The sequence below is a fragment of the Falco biarmicus genome, chromosome 4, assembly GCF_023638135.1.
Source record: "Falco biarmicus isolate bFalBia1 chromosome 4, bFalBia1.pri, whole genome shotgun sequence".
Classification (NCBI taxonomy): Eukaryota; Metazoa; Chordata; class Aves; order Falconiformes; family Falconidae; genus Falco; species Falco biarmicus.
The window spans coordinates 53,132,193-53,156,461 of record NC_079291.1 but is presented as its reverse complement, the minus strand read 5'-3'; the positions used below and the strand labels follow the sequence as shown (position 1 = coordinate 53,156,461).

The window sequence follows — 24,269 nt, the reverse complement described above, 5'->3', positions numbered from 1 at the left end:
GCCTCCAGGTCTTCAAGATTTCAGGTTCACCTTCTTAACATCTTTGCTGCAAACAATGAAGGCTGGAAGCTACCTTGAAAAAACCCAGCAGAATCTGAAATGTGCATGCAATCACATGGCCCACGGAGTCAGAAATTTTAAAATGCCCCTAAGTATTAGGATATTCAAAACAAACAAAGAAGAGGTTTAGTAAAACTACTCTAAAAAAGTCCAACTATTATGCACTGTTGTTATCTGAGAAGTTCTGTCATCAAGATGATATTTCAGCAGCTTTAGACAGATGAGATTTCTAAAGGGGATTTCTAATTTGTATTTGTTTTTAATTTGGGGTTTGGATCGCAGCAGCGGCAACAATTTGTTTTGTTGTGTACTTATGGCTGCACATGTTTAAAATGGTAAATCTGCACTGACCTATTAGACCACAAAAGTGAAACCAGCTTCTGTATTGTCATTCCTTAGCTGGAAAAATAAACCCACAGCATGCATGTATAAGATAAATCATATTTTTACAGCTTTCAGGTTTGGGACTCAAAGGCTGTGCAAGTATTTCAGATTATCACAGCCCTGCCTTTAGAAATAGGGAAATGGTTCTCTACCAGAAAGCAACTCTTTCAAGACAAAAAGCTTTTTTCTAGCTGCTGCCTTTCATTAAAATTATATCATTTTATCCAAAATGAAAACAAAATTTATAAGGATCTTAATAAAATGTGCAAGTTTCTGTGAGAAAGAAATGAACCAAAATACAGAAAGATGCTTGTTTGGTTTAACACCAACAAAGATATCTAGGTCTAAAAGATAATTCAGAGTTAGCACCAGACCATCCTGTGCTGAGCACCCTGCTGCTTCTTACCTGCCTGTTTTTATTGGCTTTGCTTCTCACCACAAATAAAAATATTTTCCTCCAGTCTCTAAGCCTTAAACACAAACACAGGTCAAGTACGTATGAGTTAATACAGAAACGTTGGTAGGACCTGTTACTTGGTCGCCCCAGCTGTGGCTCTGGATAAGGCTTACCCAGGCAGAGCAGAGAGCCTGGGTTGGTCTCTCTGCTACCTGGGTTCATCATTTGATGACAAATCCATCTTCTTTGGCTAATTTCTAAGCCTTGGACAAACATATGCATAATTTTACTCATTCAAGTTGCTTCATGCCCCAGGATGAAGGAGGCTCTGAGCAGCGACAGGTGAAACCACAGGTTGATAATAACAGCCCAGCATCCAGGTCCAGCCTGGGCATTTTGGGGGTGGAGAGCAGCAGTTATTAGGAATATGGCTCTGATTTACACCATGGAGCCCCCAGAGCAGCAGAAAGGTCCCATAGCATCTCTCACAGGGCTGGTGAGGTGGACAGAGCCATCCAATCAAGTGACATCAGCTGCAAAACTTCTCATTTCCATGAGAAATCCTTCTGAAGCGTTTCTTGGGAATGTCCTAAATAATACTTGCTAGTGGGAGTGGAAGGTGCTGACAAATCCGGGGGGGTGGGGGGCGGAAAAAAAAAAAAGGAGCTTTATTGCAAGTGGGTGATGAAAGTAGCACTGACCACAACAAGGGAGCACGTTTCATTACAGTGGCTGTGGCAGAGCCTCCGTGAAAATTACAGGGAATGCTAAAGCAGCCCTGGAAAGGATTCAAACAGAAGTTTGCTCTCGGCATGACCATCATGGAGAGTCGGCAACAGGGAAAGAGAGCAAGAGGGAAGCAGTGTTCTTGTCCTTCTTCCTGTAGGTGCCAAACCCCACGGTCTTTAATGAACATGGAGACAGGGCAGGAAAGAGCCAGAGGTCAGAGATGAACGCCTTTGAAACATGCACAAAACCAAAGCAGTTAGGTGGTTTATTTTTTTTTTTTCTGGCAGGACTAGTGTTCTGTTTTCTCCCCCAGCTCTGGTTCAGAGACTGACGCATCTAACCTATGGAAGATAATGTTTTTTTAAAATACCTGCATTCTGAGTCTCAGCAGAGCTCAGCAACTCCTTTGTGCCTGTCCCTACCTCCTGTGCCAAAGGAATTGACAATTTTTGCTGCCTTTCTCAACCTTAAATATCCCTAGAGAATATTAGGCCAGAGCATGCAACTGTCTCGCTCTTGACTGAGCTTCTCCTACATTGCCTCTGAATGAGAGTGCATCCCATTCCTAACCCTCTTCCCTATTGATTTTCATGGTAAACCAACATAATTTGGCTGATACATATTTTTAGTTTCCCTCGCTGCCGATGAATTGTAACCTCCTCCCTCTTTGCTGTTTTGGTTTTTTAAACTTGATCATTTACAAGGGAAAAGATGACCTTGCAGAGAGAGGTAAAAACCTCCCTTCTGTTGTCCAGCCTGGTTGAACCCAGGGATGGGTATGGCTTAGCCCCGCAGAGGCACTCCACGCCTGCTACACAACTGGTAATAATTTTGTGATCAGCCTGTGACTGTTCCAAAAAGTAGGAACAAACGAGTCAAATCACAAATCTAGCGCACTTCCTATCCTGCCTATTCCCAAAGAACAGCACGTCAGCAGTGCCAGAAGACACATGGATGATAAGTTACTAATAAATTCATTGTGTTGCTTATTTTTTTTAATGGGCTAATAAAAACAATCCTCTTCTTCTAACAGTGTGCCACTGGCATGAAAATAAATGGTAGAGTTTGGGAAAATACTTTATACTTGAATTGTAGGAATGGTCATCGTAACAGTCATTAATTGCTATAATTTAGCTTTAATCAGATATCGATTGCATTTATACCAGTTGAGAGAGCAGCTCTGTGCCGGCGGCTGCCAAGCTGCACGATTAACAGGGAATCACTAGAGGTCACTTTGATTCCACCTAAAGGAACAAATCCTGTAAGGTCTGGGGTTTTGTTTCTGCTTTTTTTTTCAATGAGGCATTTTTTAAAAGCAAACTGGTTTTGCACATGTGTATAGTACTTCTTTATATTCAACTCCTTGGGGTGAATTTTATTCTGGTGTAAAGAGTAAAACTTTAAAGAAGTTTATAAAGCTGCATCTATATTCATCAAGAGGAAATTTGGCCCCGAGTTTCTTTTTTAATATGAAACAGCTTCCACTGGATTTGATATTCATGATAACAGATGTCATTATTTAACTCTCAATAAATAGTTCTGTCCTGTCAGGATCCCTATGAACAGGGAAAGAACAGCTCTGATGTATAAATCTGCAAGGAGATACTCTATTTTTGCTGCTTATTCTGTTACACCCAAAGGTGAAATAATATTTTGGTGTGTTTCATTCTCAGCTTCGATCGATAACCAAAGTGCAGACATTTCCTCGATGAGAGAAAAAAGCCCTAAAACTGAACACCTCAGGATCAGGAGAAACATTTGCTGCAGAAAACAACTTCAAGGGGAGCCCAAACTTGACTTCTTTTACATTTGTAAAGTGACAATTTGCCTCCTTCAGAACTTATAGCATGAAATCTGACTTTTCTTTCATTTTGGACATCTGGACTCACTTGGGCTTTACCCTGCTGGCTCCTTCTGTTGTGGGGTCACAGGCAGCTGAGCCCCAGGTGAGGAACCCATGCCACAGCTCCCTCTGAAATGGCATTGCTGCTGCCCAGCCGCCTGCCTCCTCAGTCCCTGATGGGGCAGGGGCTGTGTGGAAACAACCCCCTTGCCCTGCTAAGCGCCAGCATCCTGCCCATTGCTGAGTGCAGTTGGTTTATTCCTGTTTTAGGAAAAGCAAAAACCCCTTGCACCTCCAGGATCTTTATCCAGAGAGGTAGAAATCCCTTGATGGTGCTTAGGTCCTTCTGGCTGTGCATACTTCAGCTTTTGCTGCAAACCACTGCAGCATCTGCAGGGCCCATTGGCAAGATCCAACCAAGCTTCACCTTTTCTTCTGCACTCAGTATTGTCCAACACTGGCTGGAAGGCACCAGGGGACCCAATGAGGTGGCATAACCTTATGCATCGGTGGGTACCAACTGCATCCCTCCCACCATGGCACCACCAGCTCAGTGCCAAGCTAATCAGCACAGACAAAAGCAAGACACTAGAGCCGATTTGAAATGAAGATGCTTCAGAAAGGCTTGTCCCATGTCCTGTGCTTGGTGCAGAGGACACCTGCCGTTGTGCTTGGGAACCAAGCCTCTCCCAGAGATGGAAAACAGCCCTGCAAGTCACAGCGTCAGTTGCAGAGACCAGGGCACTCTTTCCATAAATGAGCTCTTTTGCATCCACACACCACAAAATAAAAGCCCAAGCGACTCCCTGGTGTCTCCATGAGTAACTTGGGAGCAGGACACAGGAGAGCTGTAGGCTGTTCTTCTCCTGTGTCTGATGCCCAGGACGGCTCCTGGCGTCAGGGCTGAGTCACTGAGACAGAGCTTCCGCGAGCAGACCCAGCTGTGTCATGCCCACACCCAGCCGCCTGTGACTTCTCCCAGAGCTGCTGCCCAAAAACTGGGCTTTGGAACACAGGAGGTTCCCAAGATCCCAAAAGGTCCCAAGCAAGAAGTCAGCATGGGGTGAGTGTCAGGGCGAGCCTCTATCCATGCCTCCTTGCCTTGGAGGGTGGATGGTGTTTCATTCTCTTGTTTCTTGTTTTTTCTCCTAGGAGCACAGCACTTCCTTCCTTCAGCCGTGCACAGATCAAGGGAAATTTCTTTCCAGGGACAGATCGCCATTCGTTCCATAGTGTTCCCTCAGCCCTCCACAGCTTTTTATCCCCACAGCACTGCGTGTCCCCCTCCAGATCACGTTAAGCAATGTGACGAGCACTTCTCCCATGAGCATCTATCTCTTCTCCTTTCCTTCCCCTAGGGGAAAATTGAGTGGGAATAGTTTTAATTAACTACACTGTACGTGCATGGTGTTTATACCAACGCAGGCAAGGCTGAACAAGTGTGCCTCACTCTTGGAAAGAGAGGTGATGAGGTTTGTGGCCGCTCTGAAGTCCTGAGCTGTTCCCACAGTGGAGGACCAGCCCCAGAGGAATCTCTAGCTTTGGACTACACTGGGCTTACTCCGGTGTGGACACAGAGGGGGAGCAAATATGTCAATGCCCAGGGTTTTGACACAGCAGAGTTATGGAAAGTCTGTAAGTGCCCTATACCAGGACCACTGGATGAATCAAGAATGCCCCAAACGTAACCTAGCACCTCATTGGGAGCCTCTGCAAAAAACAGAGGGCTGAAGTGACGTTTTGGTCAGGATTCAGCTCTACGTTAGGACACCTGCATTCAGACACATAATTGCAGGTGTCTGTGTGAGCTCTTGGTGTCTCAGCTCCCTCATTAGCCCATGGACATCTTGGCAACCCAGACCCTTCAGCCAGCCAGTGGGTACCTACTTCAAGGGGAACCAAACGGCCCACTGGGCCCCACTGATAGCACTGGGACACATGGACACTACTGCCTCGTGGGTCCTTCTTGTGACTTACGTGTGCACTGCAAATTTTAATATCGTGTAAAAAGCCAGCTGTCCTCTTTTCCAAAGGTTTTTAGAAAGGACTGAAAAATCCCATAGGAAACATGCTTATTTTATGTATAAAAATACTTAATAATGGCAGTTGTGAGAGATTTAAAAATTAAATGCAATTTGTTAACCAATATATAAATAAGAGGGCTTTCAAATAGGCTGCCATGTAAAGGTTCTGGTTCGTCCTTGGGTTTCACCACATACACACAGAGGAGATCCCTCAGTGACACACAGGCAGTCGATGTTATCTGAATCACTGTGCTTCTCATCATGGAGACCACATAGACCACGGAAAATTATCCTCAGAGGTGTTTTTCTGCACATCTCTGATGAAGGCAGAGAGACAACAAGCTACTTGCTCCAAATCAGAAGAAACCCCATCAAAGGGCAAGGACCAAACCCGGTTCGCCCAAAGCACAGCATGGTTCTGGCAACTTGTTTGTCTGTAATGAGGGAGTTTTTTTGACTGCTTTCTCCTTCAGCTGGCATTCCTACAGCTATTTATAGTTTCTCTTCATAACCAGTGGTTAATATTTTCAAAGCAGTCCAGCATGTGGTCACCCACACAGAAGATGTGGCTGATTCTCCTGCACTGCCTAAAAAGTGTTGCCCGTGATATTCAGGATCTTTCTGCGAGGGACTGTGGGACGCTGTTGGCAGAGGGGCAAGGAAGATGCCCTGCTGCCTTGGGAAGAAGGTCTTGCTGAGGCCACCATGCTCTGCAAGGCTGTGCAGGAGCTTGCAAAGCTCTTACCTTCTCCTGAAGATGCCCCACCTTGGGATTTAATGGATTTTTTTTTCTACTATTTTTTCCCCTTTTCAAAGTGCAGCTGCATGCTCCTAAATACATGAGTTAAGCCTTGCTGCACTCTAGATCAAAGACTAGTATTTCACGCCTTCTCCTGCACTGTTGTGTAGTGACAAAGTTCCTGGTGACTTAAGTGGGAGGGAGGCTGCGTCCTGGGAGACAAAACTTAATTGAGTGTAATACCACAGGGCACATAAAGTAGGACAACACAGCCTGACCTCATTTTGCCCATACATAACCCTACTGACATCAGTGGGAGCTGCACATATGCAGTCAGGAGATGACATTTGCCCACTCTTGGCTGTTCTAGGAAATTCCTGCTTGCCTGATAAATTCTATTATTGAATCATGCAATATGAAAGCAAGGGACACACCGAGTAAAGCTGAGCAAACACAGCTCAACTGCCTGCCTGCCTGTTTGAAGTTGTGGAAAGACTCCTTTTGACGCTGGTGGTTGTTGGATTGAGCCCACAGTACACAGTGATTCATAATCATTTTCCTCAATGAAAGCAACCAAGTTGGTTTGTTGTTATTTGTGGGATCACATGATTCATTATTTGCGAATATTTGAATGGCAGTTGGACTTTCTGATGCCTGTGAACCCCGTAGCTTCCACCAGTGTTAGCACAGAATGGTTATTCATACAAAGACTGTGCCAGAACAGACTTGTTTGATACTGCATGTTTTATTACGCTCCTGTTTCTAGAAAACCTTTGCAGAGCAGAAAGGGCATCGTTTGGCAAAGTCAACAAAGCTTACACCAAACTGGTGACTATTCCAAGAGAATTGTTCATGAGCAATCCTGAGACTAATACTTATTTGCATCGATCACAGTCTAGTAATTAAAAACAGTGCTTACTGCTGTAGCAAACAGGACGGGACTGACTTACGGAGAAGAGGCTGGCTGGGCGAGTAATGTTTCATCTATATCTGCTCGGTGTGGGCTGCAGGAGCAGGAGCAGAGCTCAGCAAAACTAAGAACATCCCAGATTTTGAACCTGGGATTTCTTAAACCTAATCTTGTTTTAACTCTTCGGTCTCTTTTCCCCCCGAAGAAATGCAAAGTGTGTATAAAGGAAGACTCTTGGCAGATGGAACGCTATACTGCAGTATTCAGGCAAAATGTTAGCTTATATAATGATGTCAGTTACCCAGAGGGATGCTGGCTCTCCATCCTTGGTGACACGTGGGACCTGACAGAAGATGGCCTCCAGCAGCCTGCTCTCAGCTGGCCCCATATGGGCCAGGGTTGGACCCAGGACCACCAGAGCCCCCTTCCAGCCTAAAATGTTCAAAAAAAAGCTCATAAAATACTTTAGTGCTCCAAGCCAAGCAAAGCCTGAGCTGTACCCTGCTTGTAAACCAGCAAAACCCTATGACAGGTCTGTGACATAGTGCTTGTGTGTGATGATACCAAAAGGATGTTGCTGTAATTGCTTACAGATTTATCATCCATTCCCTTGCAGTGAATGCTATCAAAAGGTTCAAGGTTTGGAATGATACAGCATTCCCAAGTATATTTTCCTGTGAGCATATCCCCTTTACAAGGGAGACATCGTGATGTCCCAGAGAGCTGGCCCAGACAAGCATTGCCGCAGCGATGGGGTGATGAAGGGGTCCCCGTGCTGTCCCTGGAGCCAAGCAAGCTGGGCAGAGCTGCACAAAGCACACGGTGCTCCCACAGCATCCCTGCTCCCCTGCCCAGTCCAAGCCCTCCTGCCCTTGGGCAGCAGCCAGATGCGTGTTTGGTGGCCAAGGGACCCTTTGCGGTCACGCCACACAGAGCATCCCTTGTCACCTCTCCTCCTCAGTAATACGAATGGACATTTGTTTACACCAAACTGAGCAGATCTAATATTTATTTCACATTTAGGTCACAGGACATCAGAACAAATATTTTTACCCCAAACACATTTCCTGACCTCGTGGTTTCACTCCTGATTTGCAGCAATATTTGTCCAAAGAGCTGGCTTGCTCTTGCTTAAAAATGGGAGGAAAAGAAGTTATATAGGGTTCTGCACCGGGATTTAAAATAACAGCACAACACCCTGTGCTCTCGGATCAGCTCTGGTTGCTACTCTTCATTTCACTGGAACCAGGACAGGATTATTAAACTCATATTTCCTGGATTTTCTCGCTTCTTTTCAGTCTTGAAAACCAACATTTTTTAAATACGTAAGCCTAAACACCCCAAATGCAAAGTATTAAAAAATATATTTAGCAATCTTGGCGTAAACAGTGCCTGCGGGTCTCATCCTGCTCCCATCAGAATCTGAGAAAATCCCATTGTTTGTAAAGATGCACTTATTAAAGATGATTTTTTCCCCTTTCAGCCTGTGTAGGCCAAGGATGGCAGTAACATTGCTCCATCGAAAGCTCTGACACGTTCTGTACATGGAAAATTGACCTTTTTTGTCAGTCAAGTTTGCACTAGTTTTTAGGCAGAAACTGCTGAAGAGAGAATTTCAAAAGCTTAGGAAATCCAGTGGTCCCTTATGGCTTGCAGTAATGAGTAAAATAAAATGCTCTTTCTGATTTCCTTCCCCCTGTAATTGAAATAGATGTCGTACCGGAGCTGCAAAACTGCTGCCTGATTATCACCCAACTGGGCCGATTTACATTGCCTGCTCAACCTTGGGGTCATGTGAAATGCTCAGGAGGACCAATGTAAACATATTTATAGCCCAGTTGGAAATGCTGGGCTCTTAATATAGGGATAATATTATACATGTATACATATATATATGTGCATCTCTCTCTCTCTAAAGATATAGCTAAGTAAACTTTCATATGTGAGGGCACAAATTGCTGCTGGCTGTGGCACGGCTATCTGGCTGTGAAAGACCTGGTTTACTCCAGCGCTTGGCTTGGATTTTAATTGCACGGTGGATGTGATCATCTTTTACTTCCCTTCGATTGGTTTACCTGTTGTCTGAGCACTGTGGCACTGGTCGAAAGACCAGTCAGGTAAACATGAACTGGCCCCAGTCTCATTAGAGTCACTTGTCATGTTGGCTGACATGGGGGGGTGGGGAGGACAGGCAGCTGCTGATGGGCTGACCTTCAGGGGATCTCTGTCTCCCCACAAAACCCTGCCAAATGAGTTGGCTTTGCAGAGCCCTGCGGTATTTCGCAGGTAAATGATAGACTGTCTACGTGGCTTTAGGTGGGAGAAGAGAGAGGTTGCCACCATCACATGAAGTGGCACGGGCACAGTTCCTGCCATGTTTGAAGGGTCCCTTGCCAAATCCCACAGGACCAAGCACTGGGCTCCCCACACCCCGTTTCAATGTCACCAGGGGAAAAAAATGCAGAGCTGGGAGTGTGTGATACGAATGCCATCATATAACAGACATTTCAGCAAGTCTCTGTAATTTCTTTAATTATTCAGACAACAGAGCACAAGGATAATAACTTCAAGTACATTCTTATACATTATTTTAACAGTAATAGATATGTATTTAGTCATAAACTATTCTGTAGCCACCACTATGTGTACATTTTATACAAACTATTGCCATACTCGGACCCTGAAAATGGACAGTGACATCTCCTAGACATTTTGCACAATGTTATGACAGTACATCCTTCATACGAGAGCTGTCGCTATAGGTTGGATCGGTCCATCTAATTAAGCACTTCTAATGCATACCACGGAGGGGTGATCTGGACGTGAGGCGCTGAAGGAAGAGATGTAATAAATATACGGTAAGGGGGAGGCATATAGTCACTCAAAATATGTGCGATGGAGAACACGGCACAGCATTTCTTTGCTTGGTGAAACAGGTTGATCCTAGTATAAGACAGCATCTTAGCTTCTCTCACACCACAAAGCTCTGAGCTCATCTCAGCCTTTCAGTGAAGTTTAAACTCAGCAGTGTCTGAAATGGTCCCCACAGGGCATGTGCCCTCCCCTGACACAAGCGTGGGCTCTGGTCTAGCGGGTCTTTTTCATCGTAGTTACAATTCAGACTGAAGCCCCCAAGCCAACGGCTTTAAGTTTGATCACTGACATCCCTGAACACCTCCACCATCTGACCTCTGGAGAAGGTAGGCTCCAACAGGGTCATTTTTTGAGCATAAAGGCTTTACAAAATGCCAGCCACTGTTCAGAGATGGGGGTAAGAGAGCTCAGATGCCCCGACACCGCTGTGCGAAGGCCAGACTCTTACAGCACAGACTCATTTGTTCCACGATCACATTTTTACATGCCCCAAACCAGCTGCATTTGCAGCCCCTGATGCACCAGCAGACCCCAAAGACACAGAGGCGGCAGAGTCTGAGCCAGGGCGGGCAGCAGGTCCCCGGCCCCCACCGGGGCATTCCACAGTCCCCCACGATGCCCAGCATTGCGTGGGCATTAGGGTGGCTTGGTTCCTATCCCAGCAGTCCACACAGGCACTGTAGCATGCCGGCGGTCGCACTGAAGTCTCACCACACCAGCCATGTCCAAGCTTCAGAGGGTGGAAGTGGCCCTGGACTAGAAGCTGCCGGGAAGGAGAGACCACATCCATCTGTTAGGGCATGACATGGGAGTGATCGTGCCCAGAGCTTGGCCACCAGCTCCCGGCACCGCTCTGGAAGCTCCCAGGCTTTCAGTGTGGAAGAGCATGGTCTGTGCTCTCTGGAGGTGGCCCCAAGCAGGGACGTCCCTGGAGGCCACCTGAAGCTACCATCCATCCCAGCGGTGGAGGACGTGGCTGCATCTCTGGAGCAAAAGGCTGCCCGATGGATGAACGTCCTTGACTGGCGAGTAATGGAAACCGAAGAAAAGGTGAGAAGACATTCAAGGAAAGCTCCCTTCCGGCACGGTCCTGTCGCAGACGTGCACACACACGCACACATAATGTTTTGCAAAATTTTTAAAGGGACCCTGGAAACCCTCTGGGGAGGAGCACACGGCGCAGCAGAACCTCACTCATCAGCACCTGCTGAGGACGAGCCTCTCAGCGGGGCTTGGGCTGGGACCAGGCAGGGGATGCAGCACTGGCCCCACCACTCAGCTCCTAAAACACATCTCCAATATGTTCACTCATCGATGGCTCAGGATGGACTCTGATGCGTTACAACTAAGGAACATCTCTCAGAATAAATGAACAAATTTTTACCCCCCTTTTATTTTTTTGTTTTGCCAAGAGTGTTTTGTTCTTTCCTTGGTGACCCCAAGCCACCAAGTTACTCAGGCAAGGTGACCAGTGAAATCTGGTGGCCATCTCCTTCTTCCAGCATCAGCCGCATGAATCCCTGGTAATTCACCAAAGCAGTGTCCTTCCCCCAGATTTCCATCTTCCAGGCACTCAAACGAAAGCTGATTAAGACCCTGGTGCCACCGCAAGGTGAAGGCAGCCGCCTGCCTTCAGATCAATGTGCTTCAAAGGCCAAACTTGATTTAATGTCCTTAGAAATCAATTTTGAGAGCTCTGTGTGGTCTCCAGACCAGACCAGGAGGTGGACACGGAACCAGGGCTGGAACTGGAAGAGGGGAGCATTGCCTGAGCATGGACGGGGAGCCAGGGCTCCGGTGAAGGGAAACCACGTATCCCGGTCGCTCGTGCGAATAAGTGAGGTTCTACTGTTAGTACAAGAGATTCCAGGTTAAGCGCGGATGTGATGGATTCGTTTCCTTAATTAACGTACCAAAATTAAAAGTCATAAGCAACACATCTAAATAAAATAACGGGCACTCCTTTAGGCATCATGTTTCCTAAACCAATAAGCAAAAAGGAAAAAAAAAATGGGATGCACCAGGAACTCTTAGTTATTATATACTAACCAGACTGTGCATGGCACATTTTATTTCTATAAAACTATTAAAACTATTACAAAATATTCAAAAATACATTTTAGTAAATTTACAGCAGTTATTTCTCAATTTATTAATGCAAAACATCCTTTTCTCCCCTCTGTACAAACTACTGTCTCCATCATCACAGAATTGCCGCCATGTGCGCTTTTTAAAAAATATTATTTTCTAATAAACTTTTTTTTGAAGTTAAAAATAACAAAGTTTCTTATGGTTTTTGCAAATAAAGTTTGTGTAACAGTCTTGACTTCCATGAACGTGGCCAAATGGTGTTTTTACAAAGCAAACATGGAAAACAATACAGGAAATGACGTTACATTTGAAACTATTTAAATTAAAATAATATATTCTCATATTTTACACTATTTCAAAAAACGAAATGTGATTCAGTTAAGTATTGATCTCTCAAAAAAATCTAATTTACAATTCTGTGTATAAAAATATAATTTACGGACCCCCATGAAGTTTGTCTTTTTTGTGTGTGTTTGTTTGTTTGCTTGGTTTTTAGACTTGCAGAAATGAAGGAGCAATGTAATGGAGAGATGGGAAAGTACAGAATTTTGCTGTCTGAAAGTCAGGACACTCATGACATGTAGAAAAATAGACTCTGCGCAGTTTTGCTTGGCCTCACGAAATAATTTTTTTCCCCTGTGAGTACAGTTCACATGATAATAAATTATCAAAGAAACTATTTAAGGCTCTTGAAGGTCCGGTTCATATCATTTAAAACATCTATTCAAAATACCAAAGAAATAAATATCCAGGAGAGGAGGAAAAAAAAAACCAACAAACAAAACAAAACAAAAGAACAAATAAAAATATATATATATTTATAAACTAAACAGAACAGAACTTCCCGGGGTCTTTGTTTCCCTTAAAGTCTACTTTGGACTGTCCTACTTAATTATTATTATTTTATTATTATTATTTTTAAGTCTTAATCCGTGCTCTCTTTTAAAAATATGTATTTTTTTTCCTTTTTTTTCTTTTAGGTTTTTCTTTTCTTTTTTTTTTTCCTTTTTTTCTCCTCTCTCTCTCTCTCTCTCTCCTCTCTCTCTCTCTCTCTCTCTGTGTCTCTGTCTCTCCCTTGGAGGCTGGCAGGGGGCTGGGGTGGCGCAGGATGCTCTCAGCTGGACGGCACCACCATGCCCAGTGGGTGCAGAGAGTCACTATCCAGCACCCAGCTGCCAATGCGGTAGAGGAGGCGAGAGTACCAGTGGATGCCAGGGGTGGTGGGGGCAGCCATGGGGGCCCCCCCGCCAGAGGGGCAGAGGGTGGCCAGCATCCCCTGGAGCAGGCGGAAGGGAGCGAACGCCCAGTGCGCCCAGCTGTGCTCCTCGATGACGGCGTAGCAAGAGGCCAGCACCCGGTTGATGAGGATGGTGCCCTGGGCGGTGAGCGGGGCGTACGCCCCTGAAGCCTCCTCCCGCAGTGAGACGCTGTGCACGGCTGCTGGCAGGAGCTGCTGCCCGCCCTCGCCCAACACGTAGACCCGCTGGCCCGGCCGTACGCGGCTGGCGAAGAGCGCCCGGCTGCTGGGGGTCCCCGCCTGCGACTGGTTGTGTTGTGGGGCCACGAAGAGGAGGTGGGCAGCTGTCAGCAGCAGCCGGGCTCGGGGCTGCCGTGTCTCGATGACATAGAAGAGCTTGTGGGAGCCATCCTCCCGGTCGAGGAAAGCGAGGAAGTCGCTGTAGAGCAGTCGGCCCTCTGCGTCGGCCACCAGCACCCGGTCCCCGGGGCTCAGGTCCTTCACCAGCTTGGTGCCGCCTTGCTCCAGGTGCACCGTGGCCGAGCCAGGGAAGCAGCCCCCCGATTTGGCCGCCACCGAGTTTTCTGTGCAAGGAGAGAGGCACAGCAGGGTTAGAGGGGGCACCCACCAGGCTGGGACATGGCGGCACAAGGGGACATGCCACTTCCCCAGCTACTCCCGACTCCCTTCAGAGGCACAGGTGCAGGATGCAGCCTCGCTCCTCTCCAAAATTCTTCCATCCTCATCTACAAACACTCCCTGTTTGCACTCAGCAGGTCAAGTGAGAGTCCTCTTCCCAACAGATTTGAGCCAGTGCATCTCCCTCTGGGTTAGGAGTTACAAGGGTAGATTGTCTTATCAAGGAAACGGGCCAAAATATTTCCACTGAGAAAGCTGTACCAGAAGGAATCTCTTCTGGAAGAGCTTCCTACTTGGCTACCGTTTGCCCTGCACTGGCACTTCATGCCAAATAACTCACAGGCTTTCAAAGCGGTCTTGCTGGCATAAGGTTTCTCTTCTAGGCAAGTGGTCCCCACTCAGCTTTTACTCAAGGAGCCCATCTAGGGCAGCAAACAGCACAGAGCAGGAGGAGGCTTTGCCCCAAGGAGCACATGAATTTGCCCATCATGCCATTGGAAAGCAAAAGCCCAGATTTCCCGAGCCCCCTCCATCACCCCGTGCTGTCCCCACCCTTCTCTGCCCTCCTGCTTGGCACAGCACCTGCTGGGGCACACGCCACCCCTCATAATACCCCTGTCTGATATCCCCACCACTCCAGTTCACTTCTCTTTGCAAACAAAAAACGTCTCCTTCAGTTCTCCCACCCCACTGGAAGGAGGATCCTGTTCCCAGTCCCAGGGCATGTGGTCCCCAGGCAGCCCCACGCCTGTGCCAGACCCAAGCATATCTCTCCTTCACCTTCTCCAGCTCTTGGAGTTACTCAGAGTTTAGATACTAAATGCTGTTGCCAACCGCTGCTGCTTTCCAATGCTACCAAGAAGAAAAATTGTAGGTTTAAAGGAGGCAGAAAAAGCGATGGGACTTTAAATCTCTCTTGAAATCCCTTTCTGGAGGCTCTAGCCACACGCAGGGTGGTGGGAGAGGACCTCTGCCCTCTTCTAGGCTGGTCTCTGACTTAACTGAGGGACTCTGCGGTGTTCCTAAAATCTCTGGGTTTCTATATATTGGGTAGTAGCCCACGGTACGTCACAGTAGCAAGTGTCTTTGCTACAGCTGTTGACATTCCTCAGCTGTCCCTTGCCTTCCCCTGGTTTCTCCCAGTTACTCCCTACACCAGTTGAGAGTCCCGGTGATTTATCTCCTAAAGGCAGTCAGATTTTATATTTTGCCTCTGTGGCTGGTACTGAAGCTCTTACAATTTAAATAAATCCTTGGAGTGTCTCCTAATGACTTTCCCAGGAAGGACAGGAAGGGCGAAAATTAGACCGTTATTGATTTGCTAATGACTTTATCACTTCTCCTTCAGAAATGAAGCAGCAAGATCTCCAAGGCCTCTTCAGGGAGGACATGGCAACAAACAAGCTATGTGCTTTATGTGGAGCCCTCCGCTAGCAAACTACACCTTCCTACAAGCTGGTGGTAAAGGTCTGGCTAGAGCTTTGTTTGCATATTCAGGGCTTGATGAATAGATCTAGTAGTGTAGCAGCTCTACAAACATACCAGTGAATTGGCAGAGGTGTGAAAATCTGCTTCTTTGAGCAGTGCTTGTTTGGGTTCTCTAATTAAAATCCAATAAAGGATCAGCATTGTCATTCTGATTCATGTAATAAATGCAGACACTCTTGGAAGAGAGGACACTTCCATTTTTTTCCCAGCTTCTTCCCCCCCTTTTCTCCCCCTCCCTATTTGTTCAGGTGCAGAAACCCTATGTGCCAATTCACACACTTACTCTCCAAAAAACCCAGGACCTTCCAAGCAATATTTGCACAGCAGAGCCACTTTTCCAAGGCACTCAAGATCTGTATTTGAATTTTAAATGTAGAAGCTTGCTCTAAATACTTGCTGCAGCGCATTATCAATGTCCCTTTTACCACCCCTGCCTCTCCCTCCTCTGTCCTGGTGACAATAATTCAGGCCTTGGAACTCTTCTTTGCATTCCAGTCTCTGGGATCATACTTTTTGCAAACAGAGATGTAGATAAAGAATCTTCCTGCCTGGTATTATGGGGTTTAATCTTCTCATAAGATGCTCTGTCATGAAATGAGGTTTGGATAGTTTGAAATCAGGCTGAGCGGGTGGAATTCAAGCCTGCTCCCTTGCAGCTCGCGTGGTACAGTCACACGACCCTGCCTGACACCCTCTAAATATTGCCCCCCAGTCTGTGTGTGCCGAATCTCAATGAGCAGCTTGGGGTTACTCCTCTCCTATGAAATACCCGTGGGGGTGGATTAGGGGGTGCGCTTGGGCGAAGGTCATCACATGCCGCAATCAGACACCTCGCGCTGTAAAGCCCATCTTCGCTATTGAAAGGGATGTTTCATATCACCGCACGGCTGGCAGCTTTGCAGGGCCTCCTTTTGGCTAGAAAGAGCTGGCTTGCTGAACAAAAGCGGTAGCAGGCTCTCAGGACAAAGCCCACATGGGCCGGGAGAGATGCTATCCTGGTTCAGCCCCTGGGCAGCTTCAGGCTGGAGCTGGGGGGGGTGAACCCCTCTTGCATGGCGAGGCCAGGTTGACTTCCCTGCCATGGGGCTGCTGGTTTTGAAGCATACGGCTATATTTAAAGAAAGCCCACTATTTTTTTTTTGCAACCAAGTGTTTCTTGACACTTCCAGTGGGCTGCTGGGCTAGAGGATGCTATTCAAAAGCGCTGGAGCTGCCGTGCAGCCGGGTGGAAGGAGGCGGGGTGGTGGTGGGGGGTGGCACTTGCCAACCGTTTTGCTCCCCCCAAAAAGTGTCAAGTGTCAAGAAAATGCACTCGGCGAGTCGGGGATTTCTTGCGAGCTGTTCCCGGGTTGAGACAGCGTGTGGCGTTGTAAGCACAGGGGAGGGGAGGGGAAAAAATTATTATGTATGTGTATCCCTATCTGGGAATTTCCGAGCGGCTACCGCTGAAGAAGGCAGGGGACCACGTTCCGTATTTATTTTCCTGGCTGGCTCCCACTCGGAGATTAGCGATCGCGAGTAAGGCGTGCAGCCAGCGGGGCGGCTGGGGCCGGCCCCCAGTGCTTGTGTTGAGCGTGCTTTTGGGATGGGGAAAGCATCGGGTCCCACGAGGGGAGGACGAGGGTGTGTGGCTGCGGCGCAGCGCTCCTGGACAGGCTGGGCAAGGATCACCCGTATTAAAATGCTGTCACAAAGTGCTGCAGCTGGCTGGGCTTCCCCCCGCAACCCCTCCTCACCCTTTTTGCCCCCCTCGCCCTCCTTCCTTTCCCCCGCCCCTGCGCCGCTGGGATCACCGCACCCTCGGAGGAGCCCAGACGGGGCGGGCAGGGCTGATGGGGACCCTGCGGGGACGGGGAGGAGGGAGCCCGGGCGGCATCGGGCAGGCCGGACGAGGCTCTGGGGGGCTGAGCCGTGGCTCGGGGGTGTCCCCCCTGGCGTGTCCCTGGGCAGGCTGCCTGCCTTACCTGCTTTGACGGAGCAGTGGATGTGCGCCTTGGACTCATAGTAGACCCAGTCGAACCCAGCCTCGACGGCCAGGCGGGCCAGCATGCCGTACTTGCTGCGGTCCCGGTCCGAAGTGGTGATGTCCACGGCGCGGCCCTCGTAGTGCAGGGACTCCTCGGAGTGGTGGCCATCCTCGTCCCAGCCCTCGGTCACGCGCAGTTTCACCCCGGGCCACTGGTTCATCACCGAGATCGCCAGGGCGTTCAGCTTGTCCTTGCAGCGCTGCGGGGACACGGGCACACGGGGAAGGGCGCATTGCGGGGGGTGCTGCAGCCAGGGGCAACCCCCCCTTCACCACCTACATTCCCACCCCCCACCCCCCCAGGGCCTCATCCTGCCCTCCCTCCCCTGCAAATGGGCCGCATCCCGCCCCCCCTCCCCCCCAAAGGCGCCGCGGGATGGGCCGAGCGTCTTCGCCCCCGCTGCCAGGGAGGGACGGGGAGGCAGGTGAGGAGGAGGAGGGGAGTGAAACCTGGGGCCACGGGAGGAAGAAGGGGTGAAGCACTACGAAGACCCACCGGGACGGAGCCGCCCCCTCCCCCGACACCTGCTGCAGGGACAGGGGGACCCCCCCGCCGCACCCCCGGCGCTTGGCTGTGAGGGCGTCTGTTCAAAGCCACCTGCACGGAGCAAATTCCTGCCGCTAAGTGCCCTGTCCCCTTCCCGAGAGCAAAGTTTCTGCCGAGAACAAACACTCGCCATGTATCTCGGAGTCACGGATTCCCCCCCGGAATGTCTCTCCGGGTCTTTTCAGCTTAATTCTGTGTTGAAAGGGGTCTCAATACATGTTAACAGCCTTTATGTGCTGGAGGGAGGGGTGGGGTTTTTTTTCTCTCCCTTCGCCCATCACTCATTAGAGCCCTCAAAGCAGCATGGGCTGGGAGCATTCACTCCGCTTCAAACATACATCGGCGCTCGCCTACAAAGCCGAGCAAATCCATACAATAATATAGCTCTTAGTGGGAAGATGAAAAGCAAGGGAGGGCCAAGGAGGGAAGTTAAGCGAAGCAGGGATGCTATGCAAGCTAGGAGACCCTTTGTGTGGAGTGAAACGTTTGCAACTCCGTGCAGAAGCACTACGGGGTTGGCCATCACCCCTCCGGAGCCACCGGCCTTGCCCGGGACCGGAGCGGGCCCTGCAGCACCGGCCCGAGCGGAGGGGTGGGGGTGGGGTGAGGGGTGGGGAGGGGAGGGGGATGGAGGGGAAGGGGGGCTGCAGCGAGGAAGACGTGAGCTCGGCGTGAAACCCTGAAAGTTTCGGGGGAGAGATGATTCCTATTTTAGCCAAGGGGGAGGAGGGAATAGACACGCCGGAGGTAGGGGAAGAGGACTCGCAGCCCCCCAGAAATAGGAAATCAGCACCGACAGCATTGAAAAGCGCTTGACTAAAGGTACAGAGTTAGAAAAACACACGTCGCCAACTTCCCCCCCACACCCACATTTTTTGGAGTGGAAAATAACTCGTGGATATACACGATGTGGCTCGCTTGGTGCAAACATCGATGCGGATTAAAGCCACGGCAGGATGCGGTAAACTGCTCTTCCCTCACTTTTGCTGGCCTGACTGGGATGCTTGGCCTTCAGCAGGACCATTGTCCCCAGCGTGCTCCCAGCACGCCCAGTAACAGACCTCAAAAGCCCCCTTCACAGCTCCCCGAAAGGCTAAGCCCCCCCATTACCCCGACGACGCTACTTTTCGGGACGTGACGAGGTTGCACAACAAGAAAGTTTCCGTGTGTCTATCAAAAGCCATAAAAAGCAATTCCAGCAATACACAGGTCCCCGAGAGATATAAGAGGCAATCGGGAGCTCACTTTGGACTCTCTGGCCTGTAGTTTTATAGAAAGAGCCGGCTGTCTGGGTTTCGGCACCCTTCCCGGCAGCAAAGCGCAGCAGCACAAGGAAGTTGAGTTTGATTTGTTTTGTTTTGTTTTGTTTTGCTTCCCTCTCCCTCGCACACCTGAGAGGATGGATACGCTCCTCCACGGATTGACAGGGGGAAGGGAGCGAAGGATCAAACGTCTCAGCTACTGATAAGGGGAGAGCCCTGGGCGACACGGCGATGCTCTGCCCGCCCGCTGCCTCCCGCGCATCCAGCGCATCGTGGAGGGGCGGGCAGGGTGCGGGCAGCGCCGAGGTGCTCTCGCTGCTCTGGCCCTGCCAGCCTCAGCTCCCGGCTTCAGGCGAAATAAAGAAGAAGAAACGACCTCCTGAAGGACTTTCCTCCCTTTTATACTGCCTGAGCTGGATTGTCAGAGTCAAAAGCCGTGAAGCCCAGACTATTTATTAATTCATTGGGTCGTGTGCCACAAATCAAGCCCAATTCTGTTCAGCCACCGTGAAACTCAGCAGGGCTGCCTCCACTAACGCTTTGTGTGGAGGCAAAGTTGTTCAACAAGCCCTCTCCTGCCAGCTCCTAATCTCTTCACAAATGAATTGCTTGAAGGAAACACTTAACAGGTACCTGTCAGTGTAAACAACCTGGTGGGCTTCCTAAATGCCAAGTTGATCTCTAAATTCCTCACATCACGCACCGGTTGTGTGCCTGCATTACGCGAGATCGCTAATTTATTTCATACAAATTCCAGCTTTATCATACTGACCTGGCCTCCTTATCTCTGCCCCGAATCCAGCCAATGGCTGCGGTGGGGAGGAGGGGGGGAAGAAAGGGGGGAGCCTTCAGCAAACTGCTGTTGTCACCTGCAAAGTTGAGAACCTGACTTACCTACCACTGTTTGCGTTCCCCTCCACCCCCCCCACCCCCCACCCCGGAGTTAATATTAACTAGCGGCTAATGCATTCGGCAACTAGCCTGCAAGTTGAGCGATTCTGTTCAGGAAAGATCTCTCCATGGTTGAAAGGCTCGCGAAGCAGGCGGTTACAGGCTGGGATTTACCGGGCGGGTGCCGGCCGAGGGGGAGAGGGAAGGAGGGAGAAGCGGGGCGGAGAGGCCGGCGGCAGGACGGCACCTCCGGGTGCTGCGGCCCCGGCCGTGCCCGGGGGCGGGTGGGCAAGAGCGGCCCCTCCACCCCCCCCACCCCCCCGCCTCGCCCAGGGCTGCCGGCGCCCGGCTCGGTCCCCCACCTCGGTCCCCTCTTCGTCGCCGGGTCCCCGGCGTTGCGGCCTCCGGGTCCCCGCCGCCCTCAGCCCACCTCCCCCCTTTGTGTCCACGGCACGGGAATAAGCACTGAAGGGGGGGGACGACGGACGGAAAAAAAGTATTTGCTTTCGTTTCGTTCGTCTGAGGGAAGTTGACAGAAGGTCAGGAGTTCAGACGCTGCCAGTTAATGCAGCGGGAGCGGCCAGCCGCGTAGCCGGCGCGCCGTGCCCCGGGAGAGCCGCGGGGCCGGGGTCAGCCCGCACGCCAGCCCCGACCGCAGCCCACCTCTCCCGGCCGTCTCCCAGCTCCCCCCCTCGCCCCGCTCCGCCGCGCACACGCACCGGCGCAGCCGCGCAGGGAGCGATGCGCCGAGCCCCGGCGGGAGCCCGTCTCCCGCGGAGCCGCCGCCGCCGCCGGGCTGCGGAGGGAAGGGCGAAACCCGAGCCGCCGCGATCGATACGCGAGGGGAGTAAGTGGAGCTGAAAATGCGAGAGATGCGGCTGGCTCGCCGCAGCCCCGCACCGGCGGCAGCGAGGGCGGAGGGCCGCGGGTGCGCAGAGGGGCCCGGCACCGCTCCGCACCCCTGTGCGGGGCAGCGGCGGGCAGCGCGCGGCGGAGCCGGGCAGCGCGCGCCGCCGCGCTCCGAGGTACGGTGCGATTTAAGGTGGTCGGGAGGAGATGGTGGCGGCCGCCGGTCCCTCGCCCCGGGAGACCCGGCAAACGTGCGGAAAATCAGGCCGAGGAACGGGGAGAGTTTGGGAAATTCCACCCCCCACCCCCCTTCCCCGCGTCCACTCCCCGCCTAGTCCTTCCAGGCGAGTCCTGTTCTAGCACTGAAGGTGGGGCTTAAATGTATTAATATTAAAAAAGAGCTGTTGACCTATATTTGGAGGAAACCCATTTCCAGTGTCTAGATTGCATGTAGTTTCAGAAACTCCGGGATTGGCAGAGCAATTGACTTCACCGAGCTCTCTGTTGAGCATGAATAATAATTATGAGGTGACTCTCGGAGAGGTTCTCTCTCTCTCTCTCTCTCTCTCTCTCTCTTTCTCTGCATAAAATGGTTCCGCAATCTGATTCCACCCGAGATCCAATATTTACCCAGTTGTAAACCTTGTGCCATCAGATTTTCTAAAACAGAAGGTGATGCAATGCCGATAAGTTGCAAGTCCCTCCCCTATGGAAGTACCAGAGCACTGGCGGCGAGCATCCTTAAAGAAATATCAATATATTTACGCTCTGATGGGCACAATTGCAAATGATGGTATTGCAATACGAGCTATATAATACGGAATCAGGAGAGGAATGGTCGATCAGGCTTCAGCTGCCTTTTGTGAGTGCACGACTGCATGCCTACTAAATTTAGAATATGCTCGCTAGGGATAAATAATAATAATAATAATAATAATAATGAAGGCTAAAATGAAATGAAGCAAAAAAAAAAAAAGAAATAAAATAAAATATATATAAAAACCCGAGTCACCAGGCGTAGCAACCGAGGACTACGTTTGTAATAATGAGTGAGTGGCCTGGCGGTCACTATACACTTGGGGTCCTCTGAGCTGTATGCAATTCGTTTGATCAAAGTGCATCCTTGGGGACAAATGCAAACAGCAATCTCTAAGCAAGTTAAGGGAACGCCATGGCACGGTAATGACTGTAAGTATCACACAGATTCCCCCACCAAATATCTAGATAGTTCCAGCTCCAGCCCCTGCTAACTTGTCTGGATAGATGGTATTTACATTCAATGGGGGAAACTAGCCGAGTTTGGAGGGGCGGGGGGAGGAGGGGGAGAGGGAAAGGGGGGGGGGGGCTTTCAAAAATACTAAGACAGATGCGTCCTTTAGGATTGCTCAGAGAGGTTAACAAACACAAATACAGGTATCTCTGTGGCTCTACCTGAGTCATCAGTCTGTCAGCTCCCGTGTTCTCTTCATCCTTAAAAATAATGTCAGGGTTGTAATTTGGGGTTAGTTCTTTAAATCTCTCGGAGTTTCTTGTGATCTTCCCTTCATATCTTCCACTGGCCCCTAGGGTCTTCTCTGCCACATTGGGAATAAACTGCTTATAGGCTAAAGGGGTCAGCTTTTTGGGGTGTCTCCTTTTTCCAATGCCCCTGCCTGGTCCACAAGTCAGCCCAGAGGAGACTAAAAGAGCGCAGATGAAGCCCACCAAAAGAATTCTTGTCAACAGCAGCATTTCGTCCATTGAATCCAATTACTTCAAAGCTCTCTGTGCCTATCCCTGGCTGTCTCTAGAGCTCTCTCTCCTCCTATGTCCTTGTCTGCTTTCTGAATCGTATACTATCCACCGATCCCTAGCAAGACAGGTGCTGGAATGGCAGGCTTTAGGTCGCTGATAACGGAACACATCGGAGTTTGGTCGGGAGACAGCAATCGAGAGACAAAAAAAGGGTCTGATTTTAATGGTAGCAAAGCAAGACGCTTGTGAGAGGAGTCTGCCTTTAGTTCTATATTATAGCTGCCAGGGCCGCAAGCTGATTGGCCAAGGCGAGACAAGCTTGTCTTCTGATGTTTTAACCCTCAAAAAGGCAACAAATTCTTGAAAGATTTTTTTTTCTCCTTTTACCTGAAGGGCTTGGAGCTGAGAGGGGTGGAGATCACGCTTTCTTGGGATAACATCAATTACACGCTGATTTTTTTTTTTTTATTTTTTTTTTTCAAAAACTTTCTTGGCAGAATGGTACATTTGTCAGCAAGAGGAACAGATGCCTCTGTGAAAGAGGGAAAAAAAATAAATAAGATCAGCAGGCTGCCTCGGTGCAAGTCAAGTTTCTAAGGGCAGTTGCGGTTAAATAAAATGCCGAATTATCGGGGAGCCGTGCAAATAGAAATGTAGTGGGGAAATATTAACGCCCGGGAGGGGATGGGGGGTGGGGGGCGAATAATGCCATTTAGGAGCGCACCCACCTAAGTGGTTTTGTAATAGGTTTCTGCCCCCTGAAAAGGGGGATTGCTCTCCCTCCTGAAGGCATACATTTTTAAACACGCTCCCCTTTTAGCTGATAAATGACTACTTTGAAAGCAGAAACAAGTCACTCTGATGCGAGGCGGCAGGTATATGAAATTAGCGTGTACGACTTGTGTACCACACAATTGCAATGGCACTTTTTTTTTTTTTTTTTAATAAACCCAGGACTATCACCCAGCTGAAAATAACGTGATATCTTCAGAAGTGCATGAAAAGTCAACTGTTTAAAAATAGGTGGTCCCCTGAGCACGCTGGGGCTGTATTCTTTGTTGCCTTGGCCGAAGAGGAGCGTTTTAGACTCTTACACCTCCTTGCGGGGTGTCATTAAGTTTTTAAGAAAAGCATAGTGTTGAAAGCATCCGCAAACACAATTAACAGAGATCGATCCAAGCAAAGTGAATGGAAAGAGGATAAGTTTAATGTTAAATTAATTGTTATCTCATGCAGCGTGGCAAGTGATGTCTTTATCCCGATCTCCAAAAGCTACTAATCAGACAAAGGTGTTGAGAGACGAGCAAAATTGCAGAGATGGGGCTGATAGAGCAGGTTAGACAGAAAAGCAGAATCCCCTATGAACAAACACTTCCCTGCCTCTGAACAGCCCGGTTACTTTTGCTCCTGAGGGAATACAGTTTGTCCCAGGATCTAGAAACTTTGAGGAGTTTTTTAGGAGTTCTTAAAAATGTCAGGACTATATGCTGAAGCAATTCAAAGTCCACTCTCTCAGAAAAACAGGAAAAAATCAACTTTATTTAA

General features: G+C 49.4%; 1 protein-coding gene across 1 annotated transcript; it reads right to left on the bottom strand.

The window, feature by feature from the left end:
• Positions 1-9,716: 9,716 nt before the first annotated feature.
• SHH (sonic hedgehog signaling molecule) lies at positions 9,717-23,381 on the bottom strand. Its single transcript, XM_056338189.1, has 3 exons — positions 22,422-23,381; positions 17,380-17,641; positions 9,717-13,872 (listed from the first exon to the last, which is right to left on the bottom strand). Exons 1-3 carry the CDS (start codon positions 22,728-22,730, stop codon positions 13,166-13,168), a joined length of 1,278 nt encoding a protein of 425 aa, XP_056194164.1. The 5' UTR covers positions 22,731-23,381; the 3' UTR covers positions 9,717-13,165.
• Positions 23,382-24,269: the final 888 nt, after the last annotated feature.